The 26,258-nt window shown below is 44.0% G+C and overlaps 1 protein-coding gene and 1 long non-coding RNA gene across 4 annotated transcripts in view; one reads left to right on the top strand and one right to left on the bottom strand.

Annotated features, from left to right (window-relative positions):
• Positions 1 to 8,129, bottom strand: part of LOC120411858 — a 21,596-nt gene extending 13,467 nt beyond the window's left edge. Inside the window, exon 1 of the long non-coding RNA XR_005604413.1 lies at positions 7,435 to 8,129. This is a non-coding gene — a long non-coding RNA (uncharacterized LOC120411858). The remainder of the gene's footprint in view (positions 1 to 7,434) is intronic.
• Positions 3,738 to 26,258, top strand: TEF (TEF transcription factor, PAR bZIP family member). Of its 3 annotated transcripts, none has more exons than XM_010410632.4 (5): positions 3,738 to 4,043; positions 14,369 to 14,695; positions 16,181 to 16,401; positions 17,039 to 17,250; positions 19,169 to 26,258. In XM_010410632.4, exons 1-5 carry the CDS (start codon positions 3,941 to 3,943, stop codon positions 19,188 to 19,190), a joined length of 885 nt encoding a protein of 294 aa, XP_010408934.1. In that variant the 5' UTR covers positions 3,738 to 3,940; the 3' UTR covers positions 19,191 to 26,258. The 3 variants fall into 3 exon arrangements, with proteins under 3 accessions (XP_010408934.1, XP_039426297.1, XP_039426298.1); XM_039570363.1 differs by lacking the exon at positions 3,738 to 4,043 and adding an exon at positions 8,534 to 8,743; XM_039570364.1 differs by lacking the exon at positions 3,738 to 4,043 and adding an exon at positions 8,534 to 8,743 and having other exon boundaries at positions 17,039 to 26,258.

Here is a 26,258-nt window from a genome sequence, read left to right as displayed (position 1 = left end):
AATGGAGAAAAAAGAGGAAAATACTCTTGCTTCAAGAACAGCAGAATTTGCAAAGCTTCTAGAGGTTTCTACATGTTTTTGTCCTTATTTCCAAATTCACTTCAGGGGAGTGTCATCTTGTCTGTCACCACAAGTCCTTTCAGTACTGCTGGCTACTGCCTGTCCTGTGTCACTGCCAAAGTATGTGCCCCAGATCATACAGAATACATAACAGCAGATTTTATCTCTGGGGAGGCATTAATTTGACTCTCCTCATCCTAGCTGATCTTTCAAACAGAATAAGATATTTAAATGTATTTATCCCTTGCTGGGTAGCATGCTCTGGGGATGGAGGGATGGAGGGATGGATGGATGGATGGATGGATGGATGGATGGATGGATGGATGGATGGATAGTACTGCTGCATAAGCTTTGTGTCCTTAGAAAATCAGACAAAAACTTTTTATTTTCTAAGAGGACACATTCCATTAGATTACCAAGCCAAGCTTTCACCTTACTGGAGAAAGCTGAGATAACAGCAATTAGTAATAATAACCACTAATGCCTTTCTTTAGTCAAATATCACTGCTGTTGGTGTGTTCCCCATCAGCTGTGCTTTCAGATACACCTGAGAAACAATTAAATTCCCTTCTGTAGTGGTGGCCTCATAAATTGATATGCAGCCAGGTGCCACCACCAAGGACAAGACCCACAGCAATAATCTGCAGGAGTTTCTGACCAAGGAGGCACACAAATGTGCCACTGGCTCTTGTTTTGAGTCTGAGGGTGACTGCAAGACACTGGCAGGAGGGGGAACAGGGGAAAGGCTGCTCCAGAAGCACTGTGAAAGTGGCCCTGTGAAGGAGTTGAGGGAATACTCCTGGGGCTGCAACAAAGATGGCAACTTGGAGAGATGCACAGAGAACCCCCTTACCCAGCTCCTTGTAATGAGCAGGGTTGTATCTGAGGTCTGAATGTCTGAAAAGATTCTCCGGGGTTTCAAACTGCCAGCAAGGTTGGACCTACTAGCAACACCTCAGCAGTGTTGCTCTATAGTTCCCTTTAGGCCTGATGGCAGAGCTCTCCAGAGAAGTCCCATTAGAGACAGGAGTAGAATTAGAGGTTTTAGAAGAGACATTTACATGTTTTGGTACCAGCGGAAGCACCTGAGCACTGCAGAAAGGCAAAGGGGCCAGGGGAAAGGAAAGTACAAGAATTGGTTGCTTAAAAAAAACCCAATTCTTTTGAATAAAAATGTAAAAGGAGGGAGAGTATGGACCAAGGCAAATGTTGAAGGACCCACAGTCCTCCCCTCAGGACTGCTGAACACACTCCTTAGGCAAATGTGCCAAGAGGTTCAGCCAGCACTGCTGGGTGGTGTGGGTAGCTGCAGCAAGAGAGCTACAGAAAATACACTGAAGTTAGCCCTGGTCTCTGCCAGTTAAATTGGTGTTCATGGAGTTTGGCCTTTTCCATCACATTAGGTGCCTCCTTTTGTGTGCCAACCACTTAGGGCCAGCAGAAGTTGAATGGCTGGTTGAGTCTGGGAGAAAATGTGGTGTTATGGGCTGACTGGGTTTCTGAGTGATGGATGGAGCAGAGCTGCGGGCACCTCCACTAAAACGGGATCACAAAATAAAAACACATCTGATCTGACAACAGTGTAGCCAGCACAAGTGATGCAATCTGTGGCCATGCCTGCAGCTTTCCAGAGATATTTCAACTTCATTCACTAAAGCAGCTCAAATGCTCTGCTCTCCATGTTGGGGACACAGGGGCAGACAGACATTCCCCACTGCTATGACTCTATTCCATAGTATAGGTTCTGATTCCCTGGGGCTTGAAGACAGGGTGGTGTTGACGGATCCAGCTAGTGATGTTACCCAAGCTCTTGTGGGCAGGAGGTCATTGTTCAGGGATTCTGAATCAAGAGGGACATACACTGTTGGTAGGAGACTTCGTGGACGTGGCAAATGCAAGATGAGATGTGTATCTCATTGCTCTCACATCTCTAGACAAAAACTTAGAGATGTCCATTGCAGGCTAATAATTCAAACTGCTAAGTGACAATTTAGAGGATCTTTAAGCTATCTTCCAACCCAAACCATTCTATGATTCTATTAATTTTCTCTGAATTAATGTCTTCATTTTCTGAAGCCATAAATGTCAGTCAGTTGCTGCAGCAGCTGCTGTGAAGTCCTTAGGTCCCTCCAGACACATGGTCAGATGTTTGTCCAGCTTTCATAACAAGTTTGAGCCTGGGGCAAAACCAGGGGGTCCAGCTGCACCTGGCACTGGACAGCTACCATGTTCCCAGTCACTTTCCCTTGCCAGCCTGTCATAAGAAGCAAAACTAGGCATATATGACAGTAGCTGTCCCAAACATCAGTAATGTCTGGCATGACTGAGAGACTCCAGTCTTCCAGAATGGACTGGAAGATTTCAGGAAAGGACATGGACCTCCTGGCTGGCAGGCTGTACTCCAGGAAGGAGAGATGTGATCATGTCTCTTGCTCCCAGGAGCCAGAATGCACTGACTGTCTGCAGAGTCTGCTGCTGGCTTCAGCTTTGGGTGGGTGGAGAACACTGTAACAGTCCAGGGTTAGTATGGGACTGTTCTTCCCTGAATGGTTTCACCACTGATGGTTATGACTGACTCAAAATCTGAAGAGGTTGTATCGTAATTATGAATTCTACTAAACCATCTATTGTGTGATTTCTGAGCCTGATTAGATTGGGATCTAGATCACAAGGCTTCTCCAGCTAAACTGAAATTCTCAACCACCCCACCTGGCTAGGTAATTCTTCCTTTTTGGTTTCTACTGGGTTAAATCAAATGCATTTCTTTATGGGACCAAACACCATGTATGGTTTTGCTGGGCTGTGTCCAGTTGCTGTGGCTCACAGACCAGTGTAGGAATACCTAATTTCTAGCAAGTCACACTGGCACTGTAAGGCTGAGCCTGGCAAAGTGGACAGGAACAAACTGAGAAATAAAGGCACTTCTGTTGAAATATCACACTCAGCAAAAGAAAAGACCCCAGCACATGTAAGATGCTACTTTGCACGCCAGGTTCTAATAAAGAGGATCAGACCTTTATCCTCCTGTCTCCAGTCCTTTTCTCCATGCTAAAAATTTCACAGCTAGGAGAGGAGGGGCTTTGTGTGCTCAAGATCTTACTTAACCAGCTGTTACCAAGGTATTTGCAGGGTTCATGAACTCTCTTCCTGTACATCACTGCTCTGAGAGGAGGCTGTTTGCTTTCTCATAAAATTCTGTGCCTCTTAAGAAGAAAAATCCTGGATTTTGGGGATGATGCACACCTTATCAATATTAATTTAGGAGGGACACAGAGTAACTGTTACATCACATACAAATAATGTCATCATCTTCATCTTAGCTAAAAAGTTAGCAGGCAGATGCAGACAGCATGTGTATCTCCCTGTAGCAACCTGCACAACTTGGAGCTCCTCAGAGGATCCCTTTGCTGTTGCTGATTCGTCAGAGGATCCCTTTGCTGTTGTGTTTGCAGCCGACGTGTACCCCTGAAACGCACAATTGCTTTTTTTCCCCCTTCCGACACATGTATTTCTCACAACACCTTGGGAAGGAAAAGGGTGCTGCCTTTGCAAAGTTAAATAACTGGCCCAGTTCTTTGCTGCCGGATTGGCTGGGAGAGGCCCTGTAAAACCACGCTGGCCAGGCGCCCGGCCCCGCCCTGCAAGGCTGGAAGCTATTTCCACAATTGGCCACTTCAGAGTGGGAGAGGGGGAGGTGAAGACAGTTGGGTAAGCTGTGTCTTCGCTAGGCTGTTTCTCTTCCTCCTTGTTTTTTTTCTCAGCCAGAGTAGTCCAGCAAACCCAGTCCGGGGCTCGCAACACCCAGGAGAGTGAGGTGTAACCTTGGTGGCCAGGCACCTGGCCCTCCCTTAGCCCTGCTGGCACAGTCCCAGGACAGGACATGTCAAGCTGCAACACCCCTGGGGGCCCTAGTGCCCTGGACTTTCCGGAAGTCCTGAAGTCCTTACTGGAGTATTCCTTGCCCTGGACCAACAAGATGACAGGTAGGATTGAGGAAATACGTGCTGGGGTTTCTGTTTTGATTTCTCCTTCAGTTGCAAGGTGAGAAAGGGGCAGATCTTGTCTGCTGCAAGCCCTTCTAAGGGTGTGTTTCCCTAAAGTGTCCAAGTCAGACAGGGAGTTCTGGCACTGTGCATGTTGTGCAGCTAGGAGGATTGATTACAAAATCAGTCAAGAGTGCTGGGCTCCTGATCCTTTTAATCTCTGTGCTCAGCTACTTCTTGGAAACCCTCAAAGATTCGTGCATGGAAAAGGCTTGGGCAGAAATCTTCACACTCACATAGAAACAACTTCCAGGATTGCCATTCATTGTTGTCCTATGGTTAATAACCACTAAGCCTCCAGACACTGCCTCTTCCCAGACTCAGACTGTCCAGAGAGGCCAGCCTGCATGGGGCATGCTGACTCTCTGGAAACTTTGTTGGACGCTGCAGTTGTTTATCAGTGAAAAGCTGGGGTAGAGAACCCAGTAAAGGCCGCATTTTCTTTTCTGTACTCCTAGGCTTTCCCATTCTCTGTGCAGCATCCTAGAAAACAAATGGAAAGGACCCAGGAGGTTATTTAGTTTGGGCTTTTGCTGTGCTGAACACTTTGCTTATGCTGCACTGACCACTTCTCTAATGCTGGGTCTGCTCCAAGCACCCACCATGCAACTTGAGTACTCTAGGTTTTGGACAGGATGCTGCACACCCTTGAGAAGCTGCTTTTTGGTTGTTGTGTTTTAACGTTCACTGCTGAGTGCTGGGGACATGTGTGGGAACACATTAACAAGCCTATGTCTGGACATGAGAGAGTTGAACTTACAGAAACAAACATGCACAGAGCTCGGTCTTCTGTAGGGAGTTGCTGTCAGGACATGCAAGCAGCTCTGCAGTCCTGAGGGGCAGCAGGACCCAGGAGCAGAAAAGCCAGACACACAGTGTGGAGAGGGACCCTGCTCTTGCTCCAGGGTCAATGGGAGAAAGGGCTGCTGCTGTGACAGTAAAGCATTCATGTCAGGAAAGGCAGCTGCCTACACCTGCTGTAATACAGTGAGCTCTATGCCACATGCACAGCTCCCTATGGGAAAGGGAAATAGGGCAAGGGGAACTGCCCTACCCCCTAAGGGGCTCATTTTGTCACACTGCTCTGCTGCAGCCTGCTGTGAGCTCTCTCTCTTCTTTGCTAAGACTGCCCACTAACAGGTGTGTTTACATACCACACTGTATGAAGTCCCACTGTTTGTGTGGACCAGGGCATGTTTTCCAAGCTAACTGTACCCAGGTAAAAGTGGAATTGTTTGGGAGGAGGCAATAACAGCCAAGGGTGGCTCATGTGGTGCAGAGCCTTGCTGTGGCTAAGCTGAGTTTGGCTGCTTTTCTGGGATCTCTGCTCTCCATAGCCAAGTGGATTCAATTAATCCAAGGGAGGAGTGCTGGCAAGACCTATCTGTTTGGAGTAGGGTGTAGAGGAGAGATCAATGGTTTGAAAAGAGAATAATTTAGTCTTAACTCAATGCAACTTACTTGGCAGCTGAGAGTGTTGTTTTGTGGCAGCTTTCTTCCTCAGCCCCAGGACCACCCTGCCTCTCTGCATCACTTCCCATAGTCCTCAGAACTGTCTTTATTATGCTGCCTCCCTCTCCAGGCCAGCACTCCCATCATGGCCCTCTTCCCACAGAGCTCAGTTCTCTCCTCCTGGGTCTCCATACTTAGACAGCACTCATCTGGATTTGCTGTCTCTCAGGCCACTCTCTGAAATTCTCTATTCTGCTATTCAAACCTCCCAGTGGGGCTTGCTGTACATCTCCCCCTCACACCCTGTCCCCAGCAGTGAGCTACTTGTTGCTTGCCTCCCTCCTTGCTGCACCCCAGAACTGGGCTGTTCTGCATCATCTGGCCCTGACAAGACTCCCAGCAGTAACAGCCATGGCCACTGCATTCCTCTCCTCACATCTCATTGTCCTCCACTCTTCCTTCTCAGCTGCAGGGTGAAAGAAAATGCAAAAATCTCAGGCAGATCCCAGCTTAACCAAGAAGGTACAGCTTGTGGTACAGTGCCTGATTTCTGTTGGCAATTGCTTGAGTACCAAATCCCCAGAGGCAGTGAGGAAAAGCTCTCAGGGCAGCCTCCCTCCAAGCTGGCAGGGCAGTGCTAATGCTGGAGCAGGGTGATGAGAGGGAACCCACAGGAATGCTCCTCAGGAACTCCCTCCCTCCTGCCTTCGGGAAGAGCAGCTAACACTGTATAGTCTAGACTCTCTCCAGGTAAAGTCACAACTCATGGTGGTGCAGAACAAACCTTAGCACAGTGGAGCACAGGTGGAAATGTACTGGAGGAAGAACATGGTCAATCTAAAGGGAAAAGCCCTGGAGTAAAAGCTGCTGAGTGGTTTTAATAACCTCCCTTCATACAGACATTACCCAGCAAAACAGCTGCCATTGAGCTCTGCAGGGGTGATGTGCACAGACCCTGTTTCTTGAAAGAGTGTTGTACAGTACTGAGGCACAGCATCACCCTTGGGGGCCACCAGCGTTGACAACAATGGAACCAAGTGACCATGAGAGCCATAACTGAATGAGAAGCCTGCAGCTTGGCCCACTTTGGCTGCGTCCACTTGCCTAAAAGCTGCTCCTTTGTGACCTCACTTGGTTGTGTTCTCTATCTACTGCCTATCAGTAGCTGTTTCCTAGACAAAAGCACCACTGCTGGCTTGCTGCCCCTTGCCAAGCTGTGTGTGCTGCCTCTGTCGTGTGTGGTCTGACATCTGTGTCTCATTACCCTCTGTGAAGTGGCATCTCCCTTTCACGCATGTGCCTTTTCTTCCTGCCAGCTGAGCTTGGCAAGGCAGAGGGGGTCCGCGGAGGGCACGTAGCACCCCTGGAGCATGCTGGGCAGTGGAGCATGATCTGTTCTGCCTGCTTCTTGCAGCTGGATTTATCAACCTTGATAAATGATGCATTAACCTGCACCATTCCAGCCTGTAATAACAGGGTGTTCTTTTCCAAGCTTCGTGCTGGGCAGCATGTGTGCAGGAGTAGCATCGGGAGTCCCACTGGTTCCCTGTGAAGGAGGGAGCAGATTGGGCCTCCCAGCCTATGCAAGAGAAGTAGCTGCTGGGTAGGGCAGCTCCACATTTGCCTAGGTTGGATGGAGATGTCCCCTGGTCCTCACTGCAGTAAGAATGGAGGAAAACATCTACCCCGTGTGACTTCATTCCTTTTCCTGGGGCATGTGGGGAAGAATTCAGATCTTTTTTTTTTTTTTTTTTTTTTTTCCACAAAGACCATCAGGGTTTATTAGTAAGGGTCAGGTAAAATCGTGCCTTGCCACTTAAATTAAATGTCTGAGGTTTGTGGCTGGGAAGCTGAACCAAGCAGATGCCCAAGTGCCTACCTGAGAGGAAGATGTCTTTTTTTCTGCTGGCACGTATGGCGGCGCCTCTGCTCTGGCTCCCGCGGCTCTGTTGGATGCAGACGAGCCTATCCCAGGGGAGCACAACCCTTCCCTTTCCCGGCTCGAAGCACTGTATGGTAGGTTCGCTGCAGCCCATCCTGCAGAGTCAAGAGCAGCCACTGCTGACAGGAGAAGCCTGTGGCTGCAGCATATGCCCCTTCTGCGAATTTATCAGTTCTGTGGGAGATGCTCCTCAGTATCCGTCTGTGCTCTCGGGAACGAACTTGGCAATATTTGCTCCGTTCGTGTGTTCAGAAGCTTAAATCCCAGCACGGCATCCCTGCTGCTAGAGCAAGGGGGCAGCTTGGAGAATCACAAGGATTTCTTGTGATCATAATTTGGAAAGGCGGCCTTTCCTCCCTTCCCCCAGCAGCCCGCCCATAGCAGCACCGCAGTGAAGTCCTTCTCCCTGCCCATGTTATGCAGGGCACGCCGCTGCGGGCATCGTGTGGGACGGAGGGAGATTAAATCCAGGGCACGCGGGAAAGGTGATTTCGGGATCCTAAACGAGGATATGCAAGGGCGGGCTGGAGCGTTGGCGCCCGGGCAGGGCGGGAGGGAGTTGGCAGACGCCGCGCAGCCGGGACAGCCCTCCCGGACCCCCGGCCGGTCGCGGCCGCCTCAGGCGCGCCCACGCGCGCGCGCTCCCTCCCTCCCTCCGCCTCCTCCGCCTCCTCCGCCCTCCTGACGGTGACGCAGCGCCCGCGGGAGGAGGAGGGGGCGGGGCTTCGGATGCTAATGAGCCCGGCGGAGGCCCCGCCCCCGCACGTGCCTTGGCGGGCGTGGGGCGCGTGCCCGCGCTGGCCGCGGGGAGGGGAGGGCGGGGCCTGTCCGCGCGGGGCCGCCCCCTCGGAAGGCGCGGGCCAATCCCGGGGCGCGGAGAGGCCGGGCCGGGGCGCGGCCCCGGAGCTCATGAATACTGAAGCACGCGCCGGGCGTCAGCCGGCCGCGCCTGCGCCGTTTCCTCCGCGCTTGGCCGCCGCTGCTGCCGCCGCCGCCGGGTCCCGGGCAGCCGCCACCGCCGCAGCCCCGCGCCGCCGGTGACCGCTGATAGCCCGCCCGCCCGCGGGGAGTATGCCCGGCCGCGCCGCGCACCAGGAGGCGGCGGCGGCGGCGGGAGGACCAGAGCCCACTGCAGCTGGGGGGAGCGCGGGGGCCGCCGCGCAGCAGGAGCGGCGGGGCCTGGCGGGCGCGTTCCCGCTAGTGCTGAAGAAGCTGATGGAGAACCCGCCGCGGGAGGCGCGCCTCGGTGAGCGTGGGGGCGCGCGCGGGGGCGGCGGGAGCGCGCGGTGCCCCCAAGGTATCCACCCCCACCGCCCCCTTCCCACCCCGTGGCTCGGAGGGCGGGACCCGCCGGGTCACGGCGGGACTGGCCGCGGGGGGAGCACCCGAGGGAGAGGCCGTTCGCCCCGGCCCCTTCCCTCCGCCCCGTCCCTCCCTCCCTCCGCCTCCCCGGCCGGCCGAGCCAAGTGCCGGCAGCACGGGATCGCTCCCCGCCTCCCAGGGATTGTCCTTTCCGGAGCGTGTAGGTGCCTGCGCTGGGCAAAACCGAACGCTACGGGAGCGAGGGGTGGGCAGGAGCCGAGACGTGACACGCTGGTTTTAGTCCTTCGGCTGTCTGGAGCCTCCTCCGCTTGTAGACGCGTAGCTGGGAGCAGCAGTGAGAAGGTTTTGAGTCTTGCTTGACCTTAATTGCTGGGAAGTTGCCCGATGACACGAGTAAACAGCAGATCCCCTCAGATTAAGTTCGGTGATAATCCATAAGGGTATGAGTGACTGCCTGCACATGCAGTCCTGCATGGGCTGGAGCTGCCTCTCTACCACTGGTGATGCAGACAGCAGCTGTGTAAATAGCAGTGCTGGTGCTTATGGTCTTCGGTGCTGATGGCACGCGCTTTTTTCTTACCTTTTTTTTTTTTTTCCCCTCCTTCCCCTCATCTGGCAGTATTTTTGCCTTTCTGAGTATCAGTTTCATTTCGAGGAAAGCTCAGGATTATCTGCACTGCTGTAATGCCCAGCGTACTGGTGTATAATAAAATAAGTCCTTACACTTACAAATTTTGAGATTAAAAATAATTTTTTGGCACAGTAGACAACATCCAGGATAAACCACAGCATAAGCAAGGTTGGCAAGATTGATCCCAGTGAAGATCCTACCTACCTTGCATGTCTTATATTGCACAATATACCCTGTAAATCTGTTTTGTGATTCTGGAGACTCTTTTTCTCCTTTCTGCTAAAAAAAAAAAAAAAAAAAAGCTTGTGATAAAGGTCTTAGTTATGTTGCTATGGTGCAGGGTGCTTGCTGCAGCAATCTTGAATCTACAAAATCATGGGATTTCTTAAGATATTTCTGCACCCAGTCCTTTTTAAAGACGTTAGTGCCAGCAGGAGCAATTTTAAGTTCATGCATGTTTGCTGATAGGGGTTTGGTGACTTTGTCTTGGGGGTGATTTTTGTGTCCAGAATCATGTGATGTGGCCTATGGAGACATAAAGTTCTGAAATTAATACGATTGTGAGGTAGTGCATTTTCCTAAAATTAGAAACATTTGATACTAGATTGATTAGTAGATGACCCCATTCCAGCTCGTGAAGGTGTTCAGCTGGAGCCTCTAAAGCTTGCTAGTGAGTCCATTTCATCTTGATTATCCCTCTCCATTCATGGTGTGATAAAGCTCAGGTTGTTCTTGTTCTTAAGATTTCTCCATAGATTTCCTTAGTTTACCTTGTACTGTTTCACTTCACACTTTGTGGAACTTGTTGCTTTCTGTTTATTTTGTCTCGGATACTTTTCTTGTTTGCATATGCAAGACAAAAGAAAGAATGCCTTAACTGTCAGCAAGTAGTTACTCCTAATTTACAAAAGGTTTGTCAGTAGACTTGTGTGTCGACTGACTTTAGAGGATTCTTGATTATATTCTGTCCCTTTAACAGTGATACACTCAAAATGTTAAAAAATTACTCATTTGCTTAATCCAGTGGTGCGGTTTCAGCAAACTTCTTGAGAAAAGACCCTGTGCTTTTGTCTGGAATGCCTAGTGACAAAAATACAGTCATCTGTCTTATTCTGTAAGAAATGATATTAGCTAGCTGCAGTGTCCATTTATAGTTTCTGCAAGCTACCTGTGGGTTTTCCAACCGCTGTGGGTAATTTGACTACCCAGTCAAAGCAAGCAAGCTTTCTAATCCTCCTGAGCAACACAGGAGGGAGGTCAGCCAGTTCCAGCAGAATGCCATCCCGTTGAATGCTCTGCCGTGTACCAGGTATAGCTCACCAGCCTTGCTGGGAGTTGTTGTCGTGTACGTTGTAAGGATTAAATAAATAAAAATAATTCTATATTTATAAAAAACGGAAAAGTGCTGTGGGTTAAGGGAAGGCAATTAACATTCTGGAGCAGGAGTGTAAGTCCTTTTCTATTAGTAAGGAGCTGCTGCATACTGTCCAAAGGATGCCTTAATCACCAGTTGCATGCTGCTGTGGCAGGGGGAATGCCTCAGCAAACATCACAGTAATGAGCATCAGGGATATGGAACCCTACAACGTGCCTTGTTCCATCCTCACAAGTGGGACTAAAGATTTATGGAGCAATCAGCCTATATATATATATAGTGGTTTCAGTATAATTTGACAATATTTTTTTGGTGAACAAGGGGAAGTTTGTCAAATAAGTATTTGTTCTGTTTGTGGCTGTGATAGCTCTTGACAATGTGGTGCCCAAAATAATTTGGTTGGTTTTTGGTGATTGGTTTTTTGGTTTTGAGGAAAGACCAGGATGGGGAATAAAGCTCTTTTCAGGCTGCTGCTTCTGGTTAAAACAGCAGTATTTCCAGCAGTTCAGTAACTGGAATGGTCTGCTTAAATCACTGAGCATAAACTGGTGTCCTCACTGTTAAGAGCAGATGTACAGCCCAGTTAATAGGTCACAGTAGCAGAATGAGGGGGCTAAATCGGACATGAGCCATCATCTGCAGAAGTACAGTCCAGATTTATCAGGGTGACCTTGAATCACTGCAAATGGAGCCTCTTAGGATACTGCAGCTCTACTGTCAGGTAATACCTGTTTACACTATAAATATCTTAAGAGAATTAATGCTTCAAGTCCCTGTGCTGAGGTAGGCAGAAACTTCCCCTCAAGATGCAAGAAGTTAATTAGTGTTTCATTAGATATTGTACACCCAAGCAGGATGTTGTGTGGCAGAAATAAAGATTAAATGAATTGAAAGCAAGCCCATGGGAAAACATCAATGCAAAAATAATCATACAAAGGTTTTACCATATTATGCACCACCTTTGAAATAGATGGGCTCCCAATATGCGTGTTAGCTCCTGCTGTTTTGTTTCAGATACTGTTAAAAGTGAGGGAGGAGAGAGAGAGACAGTATAGCTAAACAAAGACAGCACTGGGGGCCGAGTGCCTGCTGAGTTGTCAACTCGTAGGAAAAGGACAAAAAATTTCAGATGCTTTTCTCACGTGGAGGAAGGATCTAATCTGTTGTGAGCCAGGGACAATTACAAGAGGAAATTGGAGGAACCACAGTTTTTCCAGGTTACTGCAGGACAGCAGGATGATCGTGCACATCCAGAAGGCATTAATAGATATGAGAAGAGCCACATTTGCCAGTAGTGTAGTCTTTTCAGCGTCTACCTTCTGAAAAATATTTTTAAGCCTTATATTCCATCTAATAATCACTTACTGGGTTTTTTTCTCCTCACTTGGAGGTGTTGTACTAGATGTTGCAAAACAAAAGCACTGCTGGTTTGTATTAAAACTGGCATAACTTATAATGGTGTACTGTGACTTTCAAGAGTAAAGATTTTTTTTTTCTTTTCAGTTGACATTTTGACTTGACATTTCACAAGTTTTTTATCATGTTAATTAAAAATCGTTATTTACAAAGAATTCATTACTGTTGCTTGCATTTGTTTTGGTGATATCTTTACTAGGAGATCATCCACAACATCCAGTGCAAATCTGGGTTTGGTTGTGCTGGGCACTATGCAGTGTTGGGGAAATACACAATCTCTTTTCACAGGTGAAATGTTGGTTCCAATTTAGCGGGGTGTGCTCCAGTAGTAAGGGAAATCCTCCTTATATATAGAGTAGATGCTGTTTCTTTACTAGCTTCAAGTAGGAGCTATTTAGAAACATTCTGGTTATTTGCATCATTACTGTTAACCTGCAGGTTTGCTTTGCCCAAGCTAAGGGTAGGAAAGTTGCAAAACTGTCTGCAAAAAGGAGTTTATGGCAGGAATAGGAACTGGAAGATGGCGGTTCAGAGGCAGCAGTGTGAAGTGGCAAGGAGAAAGCCAAAAGCTGCAAGGTGATGTTACCAAAGCTTAGGTCCTAGAGCCACTGGTCTGAATTTAATGAGTCCTTTAGGTACTTGCTCTTGGTCCCAAGCTGGTGGCTGGTGAATACTTTCTCAGCTGCTTGGTTTAAAAGCAGTATCTTCTTTTATATAAAATATTCAGAATACGTAGATAATTTACTTTGTATGGCAGCACTGTTCTTAAAGCCATAAAAAGCTCTTTCAGTCTCAGTTCCACACCAGCTAAGGCAACAGCGGAAGGAATGCCACTTTTATCAGAACAGGTTTTATATAAATAGGCTTTTCTGATTTAGAGCAGAGTTTCACCCCCACTTCCACCCCCGATAAAGAAAAATGCTCCTTTAGCATATTGCAGCCAGTCTAGAAAACCCTAATGCCAACGATTGGTGCATTTTATTGGGCTAATCTCTGTTAATACTGGAGATCCAAACTGGTCTAGTGTATGTCCTTGGAGTCCCTGTTCTATTGAACTGAGTATTTGCTGGCTTCCATGGTAATGCCCAGTTTGCAGGTGATTAGGGTGGGACTGTAGACCATTCCTTTTGACAGCAGCGCTGGCTCAGTGCTGGCAGTACTAGCACTGCTTCTGCAATGCCTCCTTCACTGCTGATAGAACTGCATGGAGAACTGGATCAGGAAAATGACTTGGATTTTTAAATTTTTTTTTTCTGCCAGCTTATTTTTATCTCTTAAATTATGTAATTATTCCATAACTTGAGTTTTCTGCTTGGATTCTGTCCCAGACAATTGTTAAGATCCAGTAGCTATGGGGAACATAGAAACAGCCATTTTTCTGTAATATGTGCACTGTAGCACAGTAAATGGAGAAAAATTCATCAGTTTCTTGTGACTTGGGGGTGGGATGTGGGAGTTTGCCTTATTAGACATCTCCCCAAAGAGTGAAAATTGTATGTAGGTACTCTGAGCTATCTATAGTGAGCAGCACTTGGAGCTATTGCCTTCTGTGGACATGCTGAGTCATGTCAGAGAGAAAGGCTTCTAAAATGCTGAACAATAGGCATCCAGGTCTCTGGTGTCCTATGGACCTTTTGACTGATTTTCAAATGTAATCTGAAAACCTATATTCCTCTCCTATTTGTATTTAAATTATTGTTCTGCACCCTCCTTCTTTGTGCATAGAATAAGGTACTCTGCTTCCTCGGAATTTTCTTAATGGCTTCCCATGGAATCCTGATTAGGGACACTCACTTTTGTTGTCTTCTGAGATGGGTATGTGAAAACCAGGCTGTTTGCAGTGACTGGTTAGTAAGCTCCATGCAGCACTTCATCACACGTCGGTAAGCTGTTACAGCAAAGATGCTGGTCTGCAAGGCTACTCAGCTGTCTGTGGTCCAGCCATCACAGGGGGTTAGACCATTCCATACATGAAGGTTGCTTTCCAATGTCTGGTTTTCCACATCATGTCTTGAGGCAGAGCCATTAGCTTACGGAATTTCCTTTCATGGGGATTTTGTTGGACTCTTAAACCTGGAGCCTCTCTTGTGTTTCAGCTTGTACAGTGACCTACTTGTATCTTTCAGATAAAGAGAAGGAGAAAATAAAGCTTGAAGAAGATGAGGCAGCAGCTGCCAGCACTATGGCAGTCTCGGCTTCCCTCATGCCACCCATTTGGGACAAAACTATTCCTTACGATGGCGAATCTTTCCACCTGGAGTACATGGATCTGGATGAGTTCCTGCTGGAGAATGGAATTCCTTCCAGCCCTACTCACCTGGATTTGAACCAGAACCCACTATTGCCTGTGGCTGAGCTGGAAGGAAAGGAATCTGCTGGTGCTTCCACTGGTTCTCCTGCATCGTCCTCTTCCACTGCAGTTTACCAGCAATCTGAGGCAGCCTCCAGCACAGGTAGATGGCATAATATGGGGCTCTGAGGGACTTCTGTTGTTCTCATATTAAGAGATGCCTCTTTAGATCAAAGAGGAGACATGCTAACCTGTCAGTGTTAGCTGTGGCAGGTTAAACAGTACAAACTTGCTCAATGTAGAGCCTTAGTTCATGTGTCAATTCATGAAGATGCTGCCTCTCCTTTTCTTCCCTTCTTCCTGTCCTGTGAAAGAATGACTGTCTATCAATGTGCAGTCTGTTTGTCTATCAGTGTGCCGTCTGTTTTGCTTTTGAAATTAGAAGAGCTGAAACAGCAACATAAAGTATTTGCTTTCTTGGTATTGCCAATCTAGTGAGAAGCTGGACGTGTTGAGAAAATACTCTCTCATGTTATTTTACAACAGATTTGATAGCTTGTCACAAGTCATTTGTACTACCTTGGTCTGCTTGGGTGAACTTATGTGAACTTAATGTACCTCAAATAATAATGTTAAATAGAAAAACAATCAAGCAGTCTTTTTTGTGGTAGCCTGGGAACTGTGAAAACAGGCACTTGGAAAAGGTGTTTTAATGATGCAGTTTGATGTTCTGTGGTGCTTTGAAGTGGGAATGGAGGAACAAAAAAAAACAAAACTGTGCTTAAATGGTACTAGGAAACTTCATTTGTAGTATGGAGATCTTCTCTATTAAAGAATTCGGCAGTTCAGTTTGCCCTAGATTTGGAGTTCAAACATGATAGCCATCACAGTACTATTTTATGAGCAAGCTTTACAGAAAGCATTTTGCTCTGGACCTCTTTTGTGAATCTGTGAGAAAGATAACATGGAACTCCTTCCATAAGTTATAGGGTGTAGCTTTTTGTAGGTGGTATATGAAAAACTTATTTATTGATCACTACTGCACATTGCACTGACATTTGCAACTCAGGTATATGAAGTTTTGTAAACAATAGATTAATATGATAAAGTTCATATGAACACTGCCAATGTGAGACAGTCTGTTGGGGCATTTGTTTTTGTGTGGCAAAGAAGAAGAATACTGTTGCATTTGAAACAAATTCTCCTTTATTTAGTCATTTGTTTGGAAGTCTACTGGTCTGACCTTTAAAAGTCCCAGGGACTGGGGTCTTTGGGCAGGCTTATTTCTGTAAGGATTTCTCTGGTACAAAACTCAGGCTGATACAACTTTCTCCCTTACTGCTATTGAAGGTGCTTTTTATGTGTGGAAAGCATGTAATTTTTGCCAAGGAAGTATTAACTCCTGTCCTGCATCTTTCTACTCATGTCTGTTACTCTGGCATATGTTCCTAGAGTTATATTACAGACTGGTCTGTGAACTTGTTCTCTGTACCAGCAGCATTACAGCACCCATCACGCCTCAGGGAAACACCAAATAATACTATTAAATACTTCTCACAACAGGGCAATAAGTAGACATACAAGTTGGCTTTTTTGTTGATTCTCTTCATCCTGCTGAATATATTGTAATTTCTCCTGTTATTGCCAGAGTCCCCACCACAAAATGAGAGAAATACGCCCAGCCCCATTGATCCTGACTGCGTAGAAGTTGAGGTGAATTTTAACCCTGACCCTGCTGATTTAGTGCTGTCCAGTGTGCCTGGTGGTGAGCTCTTCAATCCTCGCAAACACAAGTTTACTGAAGAGGATCTGAAACCACAACCTATGATTAAAAAAGCCAAGAAGGTTTTTGTCCCAGATGAGCAAAAGGTAACAGATTTATTGCTGCAAACTCTTCTAGGCCTTGATAAAAGTTTGACTCTTTATCCAAACACTTTGACATACAGAGCTAATGCAGTTTACCTACATGATTGGGCAGAAGCACTGCCAAGAATAGAATTGGCAAGCCAACTGCTGTGCTTGCTGTTTTGCAGGTTTTGGTATCATGAGCTAATTACTGGCAAGGAGCAACTGATCATGCTATACACAGAAATTAGAAGAACTATCAAGTCAAATCCTCATCACCTGCACTTTTGAAGGCCATTGTCTGTATTTACCCAGTATTGTGTTTAATCTGGATTTAAGCAACCCAGACAACAGAACAGGTGGTTTTATGTGAAAGTTCACTCCTGAATTGAAACTAAGTAAAGGAAGCATTTCAGTTGGACAGCTTCTTAATACCCAAGTCTCTTAATCTCCTTAGTTCTAGCAATGCACTTGGTTTATCCTAAAAGAAGACTCATGTAAAGATGAAATCTTGCAGTACTGCGTTGTCTCCATTTTGATGTCAGAGCCCTGCAAACCTATGGAGGACATTGCTCAATATAGCAGTCAGTGTGAATATCATTATACAATAAAGAGGTGTCTCTGAAACAGTTGTCAGTTTGGCATCTTTTTTTTACTACAGGATGAAAAATACTGGACAAGGCGAAAGAAGAACAATGTGGCAGCAAAGCGTTCCCGTGATGCTCGGCGATTAAAGGAGAATCAGATCACAATTCGGGCAGCCTTTCTTGAGAAAGAAAATACAGCCCTGAGGACGGAGGTTGCAGAGCTGCGCAAGGAAGTGGGACGATGCAAGAACATTGTTTCTAAATACGAGACCAGATACGGACCCTTGTAAGCACACCCCTTTTCCTTGTTAGGGCTCTTTGTTTTAGCCTCTTAGACTTCTCTGCCTTCTGTAGAGACTCCCAGAAATAAAGTTTATGGAGGCTTTGCCATTTTGCATCTACACTAGAAAAAAAACCAACAAAACACAAACAAACCCTGTTTCTGTGGGCACAACTTGTTCAGGCCCTTTCCTGATCATTGTGTTGTCCAAAATATTAGTGTCCATATTTACAACCTTGTTTTTAACACTGATAGAACATTTTCCGATGTCATACAATTGAACAGATTCACCTGTCTGGAGGAATAAATGTGGATCCCTCCAGACTGGACAGGGCTTTGCTATCTGTTCTAACCTTCATTTTAAGTGAAGAAAGAGCCTAGGAGACTCTCCTTGCTCTCTTCTTCTTCTTCTTTTTTTTTTTTTTTTTAATTTTCAAACTCTTGCTCTTTTCTCCTCTCCATTCCACCTACCCCTCCCAGTAAAAGTGTAAAACATAATTTTAGGATATAAGTAGATGTTGCTGGGCAGCATCATGAAATTGTTTCCTCTCCCATTCAGAGGCACTAGAAAGTACCTGTTGTATAGAACTCTGTTCCTGTTGAAGAGGAATAGAGGAACCTTTAGGACAGGAAGACAGGAAAATATTCAATCTCATGTAAAAACAGAATTTTGTGAGGTTAATCCATGAGTGTTATGCAGAATGGAGTCAGTGCCGTTTTGATTACAATACTGCCTAAATGTCTTGATAGGTTCTAATCCTGGATAACTTGCAGAAACCAAGAAGGGAGAACAGGAGTGGATTACTCACTTTACAAATGTGGACAGAGTAATTTGATGTGGGTTCTAAACTGTATTTCTACCACCACCCCTCCTTTTTTTCCTTAGAGGGTCTTCCCTCTTAAACTGCTGGGAAAGCAGCATGTTGCACTTAACTGAGAAGTAAGGGAGATTTAGAAAAAGAGGTCTGGCTCATTAGGCTGAACCTTGAGTCCCAGCTGTTAAAACATGGCCAGCACCTTATGCTTTGAAAGAAGGGGCTTTTTTAAAGAAGTAAACAAGCCAATGTTATTTTACTGCACCTTACCTGTTGTGCAAGAGATTGAGAAAGAGTTTTGGTCCTTTGCCTCATGAACACACTATGGGATAAGCTACACCCACTATAAACACGAACAGTTTACCTCACTGTCTCCTGTGTAGCAGCATATCTGGTCTCTCCATGCTTGCTGGTTCTATCTCCAGCATGTTTCCTGATAGGAAATTAGCACACATGACTTGCCCTCTTGGAAGTAATCCGTTCTCAGCACCAAGCACTGCTTCAACAGTATGTGGTGTTAAAAGAAAAAAAAAGCTGTGTGTGATGTTGAGACCTTCTACATGACCTACAACTGCAAGAACTAGAAGCTTTACCAGAAGTATATGTCTAGAAGTCCTCTTAACAAGAGAAGCTGTCTTCAGATAGTGGCTGTGTCAGAACTCTTAGGCTATACTTCCTGGGATAATATTTATATTAAGGAGCAAATGTGGGATGATGATATTGAGGGTAGTTGCAGTTCCTCTATTCAAATCTGAAAATATATTAAAAAAGCATTAGGGTTTATTTTCTATGCTAAAGACTAGCCTGTCTTTTAAACACAACGTGGAAATTACGAGTTTAGAGCAATTTTGTGTTGACTTCTTAACGAAGTGGAGAAGCAGGCTAATCCACAACACTTAATGTATGCTTTGAACCGTCCCCCCTCTGTTATGCTCTTAATTTGACTAGAGTGGCTCTTGATGCAATGTTGGTCTAATTTCTTTCAAACATACTAAAAATTGTCACCCTTTCAGCAGGGGTTTTTTCTTTCACAGGGTGGTTTGTGGTGGTGATGGTGGGAAGTATGTTATAAATAAATTGTCACACTTAACACTTTGCTTTGTTTAAAGTGACTTATCTGATTCCGAGTGATGCAACTTTAAAGACTTTTAAAAACAAAGAAACTAAAAAGCACACATGAATCGCCAGTCTTCAGAATGAGCAGTGACATCTATGAGGTGTCCCAACACAAACAACTGATGATGACCCTGCCTGCCTCCTTGCCTGCAAGTACCCCATCTGACTACCCAGGGCTGGGCATGATGAAAAGTGCAAAGTCTCCTTAGTTCTGTATATGGCTTTCTTATCTGTCTTTCTCACTGTAACTATGAACTACAATAAGCTTACCTACTGGGGTTTTGCCAAGACACTCAAAAGTTCTTGTCTCAAAGTCTGTTGACAGCCTGTGTGAATAGTGACTCTTCGTTTTGGCACTCGAGTGGAAGAAAAGAGGGAGTTTTAAATGAAAGTGTCTGTATATATAAAGAACTGCTATATTTTAAGACTCTTTTCCCTGCAGTATAATGAATTTTATTTAATACTGCAGCTCACTTCTGGTACAGTGTAGCATATTGTGGAGTACTATGAGTGCAGAACTAAAGACACCAGGAAGACAGCAGCCTGTAATGTGTGAGACTTCAGTGCAGAAGATTACAGCAGATGTACTGAAATAATCCAGAAAGCACCACAGTGTGCCATAGAGAGAGTAATAAACCTCTATCAAATGACCCATGTAATAGTAAACCACTTTGGTCGCTTTCCTGCTACACTGCTGTAACCTGCCTTTTCCTTTATTTTGTTTATGAGGCTCACTTTCTTTATGGTATCTTGCTGAAAAAGGATCTATTCTTCTGCTAACGATTTAGCAATCACGGAAAAGGTGCTAATCTGAGCTGCTGATCCCCAAGTCTTTTGGCAATCTGAAACTACCAAATGAGCATTAGCTCCAGGAAAACAATGGCTATTAGCTGCCATATTACAATTTTCTGTCTCTTGACTGCAGGAGAACTGCAGTGCTGAAGGTGAAACAGCCAATGATATCCCACAGTTACAATGGGCAGTTTAAGTGTAAGAACCTGTGTGCTGATGTGGGAGGCTAAATGAAAGCTTGGACAGATTGCAGAGACGTTTATTGTGTTTAGAAGATGGAGGAAGTAGGTGGAAGTTCTGCTGTAAGAGTTTCATCAGCATAACAAGAATCTGCTCTTAATATTAAGGAAGCTTGAGAGATAGATCTTTGTGGGAAGAAAAATAGTACTTACTTTCTAGGAAAGGAGTACAGGGCCATGCTTGTAGCCAAATTGGAGCTTGTAAGACAGGAGTGTGTTCATGCCTGGAGTTTGATGAATAGTGTACACCTCAAGAAAAATAATCTTGAAAGCTTTCTGAAGCACAAGTGCCAAAATTATGAGGCATGACTAGTTACCAGCATAGCTCAGTGCTATCATATTGAACAATTATTTTGACTTTGTGTTTACCCAAGAGGTTCCACCCCTAATTTCAAAACAGAAAGGCAAAGAGAAAAATGTGAGAAGCAGCAGATAATATTGTAAACTTAATAAAAAAAAATTCAAAAGCCAGGATTCATAGCCAGTGTTTGACAGCATAACCTTTGTAAAGAGCTTATATATTAAATGTAGTTTTTCACCTATCATTTATAATGGACAATGTACTGAAGTCAAGAAAGTGTTTTTAACTTTTTGCTGGTTACCAAAGTATACCTATGAGTGTATTATTATAATTTGGGATTATAAAGCTCTGAGATAATCTTAGGATATTTTTATCAAATAGATGAATATCTTAGTTCCATGTTGCTGAAATGTCAGCATATATCTCTACCTGTATCAAGTATTGCTGATTTGGACTGATATTTTCAGTGTGTACTGGTTTTTGCTTTATTTTGGTAATAAAGGCCCAAACCATGGATTAAAAACCAGCAACAAAACAAACAACCCTGACAGCATGTAAATGTAGCAACTTTCTTCATTTATAATTTCTAAATTTTCAGTTAGCCCTGGCTGTTCTTAAACGTCATGCTTCCTGTTCAGATCACGAAGCCAAAGGCTAAGTCACTGGGCAAGGAGTTGCTTCATTTGGATCCTACTGTGCTTAGGAATATCTTTTAAATACTTATATATTGGGTACAGGATTTAGTTTGATCATGACATTTTAACAGCAAAATATTCAGTCAGTGACATTAGCATGTGCAATTCTGTTGTTTTATTTCTGTTATCTTAAAAGCTTACACAATGGAAACTAACAGTGAATGTTCATTAGATCTTTCTTTCAGAGAAGACTGTTAGCAAACATTTGTGCTTCCCTGTAGGACAATGCAGATTTGCACAATCTGTGATTCATGTGTCTACGGGTTGCAAAACTGGAAAGTCGCACTTTGGGGTGAGTGCGGCTCAACTTCTGTAGTTGGAGAATTTGTTGTTGTTGTTGTTAAGAAGCAGTATCTTTAAAGATAGATGAGAAGGTAGTAACTATTTAAAGGAGTGCAGATATTGCCAGACAAAAAAACCTGTGCAATGCTGAATTCCTTTCTCAGTTTTTGCAGTCTCAGGAAGTTAAGTTTATTGCTCCAGAGCTCTCTGCTCCTCTTGAAATAATTAGCTATATCATCTTGGTTCTTTGACTAGGAGGACAATCCTATCTGTAAGTGATAACTTGGGTATGTTTTCTTAGTGATCATAAGACCAATACTCTTTTAGCTCAATTTGAGTATTAAAAGATGCTGAATTTACACTGTTAGGGTTTGAAGTTCTCTAGCCTTGGAACATACTCTGTAGAGGCCATAAGTGTGCCTGATGCTAACCTACCCCATTCCAGCCACAAAGGGACCATCTCCAAGGGGAGAGAATAAAGGGCATGTGCACCTTTCAGCATCACTGCAGGGATTGCCAGGAAAGAGAGCAGTTTTTGACAGAGCTGTACTTTCATTAGGAAGTGGATTGACACCACATGGCCATTTCATAGTTCTAACTTTGAAAACATAAACTGTGGATGAGATTCGTGGACAATGAGTGTTGTTTTACTCTACAGACACCAGCTATGAATAAATGATGCACAATATTTAATACAGTATCGCTTTCGTACACGATGACCTAATCTACATGTAGTGGGTTTGTGGCTAAAAATTCCCCAGAAGCTTAATCTTTCACCTGTTGCCAAGATCTGCTCCCACTGAAGCTAGTAACAAAGCTCTCATTAACTCCCACAGGAAAAAGTCTTTACTCTTATGTGGTTATTGTAAAGTTTTAGCAAGTGCTCGAGTCACGGGTGTCTTCGCTTTATTGAAGCATTCTGTGTGCTGGGATCAGGTGGATACATCTCAGATTGCAGGTGTAGTGTTGATAAACTGATAGTTTTTAAAATTCAGATGCTTTTATTTTTTTTCTGGTCCTGCATGGACAGAGTAAAAAAGTAGTGTACTATAAACTTGTGTTGGAGAAGAAATGGTTTTGGGTTGTTTGGTTTTTTGCTAAGCAGCTTTTTGCAGTTCTTCTAGTAACATTTTATGTCTTTTCTGACAATTTTCCATTTCCTTGCTGTGCTGTTTGAAAGCCCAAGGTGTTCTAACTAGAAATCACTTTCAGCATTATCTGCAGGCCTGCTACTAATTGTACCAAATTAATTTCAAGTCGGGAGGTGCAGTGGAAGGCCAGCAGCTTTAGGAATACTGTAATAAAACCACTTTTGTGGAAAAAAATTTTTTTTTGTAGATAGCAGAAATAATGGACCTGCACAGAGAAGAATATTGCTGCTTCAGTATTGTAAGCCACCTAAGCATAAAAGGGCTTTGTTCCTTGTGATCAGGTGCTTTTGTTTTTAGTGAGAGAGAACGTATCTCAGACTTTTGTAAAATCCAGATCGGCTTTTATTCACCCTTCTAGTTTTAGCTGCTAAGCACAAGATGAGTAATGCAAGTTTGTCTTAATGCATAAATCTCATATTTTTGGCAACATACACCTAAATCCTTAAAGAGCAAAATCATTTGTTAGTGCTAGTGTTTTGCCTTTGCAGCACTACAAGACTGACTGGCTTTCTAGATGTTCAGATAATTACTCTGATCTGTATATATGCCACTGTCACATGGTGAGACTGGGAGAAAGGCAGAAAGAATAGGCTTAACTAAATATCTGTGGAGATGCTAACATAATGCTAATTGAGAAATTACAGTGATTTAACTCATGATAATGCAAATTGTCATATGGATGTAATTTGTTAGTTTGATAGTATGCTACCCCTCATGAGTCACTTTTGGAATGCAAACTTCTTGAAGTTCAGACACCTACAGAGAAAAAGGAATTCTTTGAGGAAGATACATAGCTAGATAGACATAGATACTTGGCAAGGAGAGCAGAGAATGAAGGCAGGAAAAGGAGAGTAAAGCAAGAGTCTGACCTGAGTGAGTGACACCTCACTGTTTACAATTTTAGGCCAATTTGGATCCCCTCAGTTTAGCATCATACAGAAGATAAGTACTTGTTTAGGTCAATCTCCTAACTTGTTTGGGAATCTCCTTCTCTTGGTCCTACTACCACAGTCCAGAAGGAAGTGAAAGGAATATACGGATAGGGAGGAGAGTTACTGCAGAAAGGCATGAAAGAAATAGCTGTTGCTTCAACTAAGTGTGCTGTTGCACTGGGACTTGACCTGCTGATGTGAACTGGTCAGTGCTGTGTCATGAGGAAACTACTACCTGAGGCCCCAATCTTTTAAGGCCTCAATTCTGCTATCATTTCTGCATGGGAGGAGCCCTATATCTGTAGAGAACCACGTGGACTTCACAGGATCTGTTCTCGAATGTGAAGCTCTGCTCAGGCAGTCAGCTGCAGAATTGTGTCCTTAACACACTATCCTGTTGTAGTTCTAGGGCTGTTGATATTAAGTGTAATTTGGGTGCCTGTTATATAGCAAAAACCCTTGTTACTTCATTTTCCTAACTAAGGCATGAGCAAAAGCCCTTTGCTGTACAACATCTGTAAAAAATTAAAAATGTACTTCACATACGTCTAGTAAATTAAGGCATGTGATTTTGGTCTGTGGGTCTCAACAAACCTTGCTCGTGTACCTGCCTGAATGTTTTCCTAGATCTGCAGCTACGTTTCAGTGAGAAGGGATGGTGGGATTTGTTTTCCTGAGGGGGCACAGTAGCAGCTCTCACCTGTCATGCTGGGGTGACTGCTCGCTACTGGCCAGGATCAGGGATGGATGCATCCTCCGCACTTTTATGTGAAGTTGTCTGAAATACGGTGATTAACATGATTATTGGAATACTGTATTTTGTATAACTTAGAACATGTAAATACACTTTTAAAACTAATCTGTTCTATGAAGTAATAAATAAGTGCTTCCATTGTAATACCTGAATATTGTTAATGCTTCATGTAGCTTGATTTGGGATTATTTCTTTCCTAGAGAACTACAGAAATCAAAACAAAGATTGATGTTGTGGAATTCTAGTCTAGTTGTGATGCTTTCTATCAACAAAAAATGTTTTAAAATAATAATGAGCTACTTAAGCAGAGAAACTTAAGATTTTGAGGGAATTGATTCTCTTCCAGTCTTTCTTTAACAGTAGTCACTGATTACATTCATAATTTTACTCTTCCCATCCTGTTAGCTGGACAGTTGATTTGTTTGTGAGTAGCGTTTGGAAAGTAGCAATATTAAATTATTTTTAAACTTTAGTGACTGAGGAAAACTAAAGCTGGTTGGTTTTTGTTGGGTGTGTTTTTTTAAACTATTCTCTCTTTTGGGTCAAACAGATCTGTCTCCACCCTTCCAGCCAGACTGCAGCAAGTTGCAGTGAAACAATGAGTGACTGTTACTGAAGCTCATTTGTGGCCTAGATAGTCTACATCTTTATTAGTTCCATTATGTACATAGACGACACAGGTTTCCTGTTGTGGTGTGGAGAGAGAGAGAAAGTGATTAATGACTTGTGGTTTTGCTGAGCACATGTTCACTGGATGCTACACAGCTGGAACTTTCATCAGCTTTCATTACCTTTTCTATCTCGTGTTAAAAAAGTAGAAAATAGTGGAGTGAGAATCATGAGCAGTCTGCTAGGAAATCTGAACGCTTGGGTTTTGAGGAGGTGAGATTAATCCATCAGCCTTCATGTAAAGAGATTAGCCTGTGATGACACTTTCTCCAGCCATAATGTAACTTTGTCTTTAATGCTGTACTGGAGCAGTTTCTTTTCTGGTGACAGCTGTGTCCATAGTGTTCCATAAATGACAAAGCCACATCTTTCGTAGTGGGCAGAGACAATGGCATCTCTTTTTATTTTCTTCTATTTTTTTTCCTCCTCTTTCAGTGTCTCTAGGCTGTAAAATAGCTATGAAACAGCTAAGCATATGTGCAAGTTATTCTGAAAACTCTTCTTGTAAAGCTTTTTCAGACACATACAGTTTTTAACTGAATCGTTTGAGGGAACTCCTATCTGCTATATTTGGCCTGAAATTCTGTTGCCTCTTGGATAAAAGTATTTTTTTGTCTTCAGATGTGACATTGATCTGTCCCATTCATTCAGTGGGATGGATGATAAATTGCATAGTATTTATAGAAGATATAAATCTGATCTTAGTTTTACTGCGTGTTGTTTAATCTCTTGGATGTCTACTCCTTGAGGTTGTCTATATAATTCCTGTATATGTAGCTGCTTTTTGAAGCAGTCCATCAAGTGCATTTGAGATCATCCTGACTGAAAAATTCTTTAGAAATGAAAGAGATAATAAAGCTTGTATAGCAGCTGGGTAAAACTGTGTTGCCATAAATGGTTTTAATTTATATATGAATCTTCTGTCCCAAACTGCTTATTTTGTACATAAACCTAAACACTCCTGGCAGCTGATGGGTGAAAATAAAGGTGCTTAAACAGCAATCTAATGAGGAAAGGGCATTTCACTATTACAGAGTTGGTATTATTTTATATTTCCATTTATTACACTTTTTTAAATGTATAAACCACAGATTTGAATTCTCAAAGTCTTCGGCTTGGATTTTGTGAGTAGTTTAAATCCTCTCACCTCTCTGCTCGTAACTGGTTTTTAAGAAAAAGAAAAGCTTTTGTTTAAAATGTAAAATTTTGACTGTATTAAATTCTGTTAGTACCCTTCCTTTTTAAGAAATAAAATGTATATTCCACTA

This window comes from Corvus cornix, chromosome 1A (genome assembly GCF_000738735.6).
Source record: "Corvus cornix cornix isolate S_Up_H32 chromosome 1A, ASM73873v5, whole genome shotgun sequence".
Classification (NCBI taxonomy): domain Eukaryota; kingdom Metazoa; phylum Chordata; class Aves; order Passeriformes; family Corvidae; genus Corvus; species Corvus cornix.
Note: the sequence above shows the minus strand (reverse complement) of the source record. Positions and strands in the feature narration are given on the sequence as shown.

Excerpts from the sequence above, each read along its gene's own strand:
- TEF (XM_039570363.1), top strand. The coding sequence starts at position 8,569 with ATGCCCGGCCGCGCCGCGCACCAGGAGGCGGCGGCGGCGGCGGGAGGA. Across the intron at positions 8,744-14,368 it reads GCCGCGGGAGGCGCGCCTCG|ATAAAGAGAAGGAGAAAATA; the intron begins GTGAGCGTGGGG and ends TGTATCTTTCAG. Across the intron at positions 17,251-19,168 it reads GAGACCAGATACGGACCCTT|TGACTTATCTGATTCCGAGT; the intron begins GTAAGCACACCC and ends CTTTGTTTAAAG.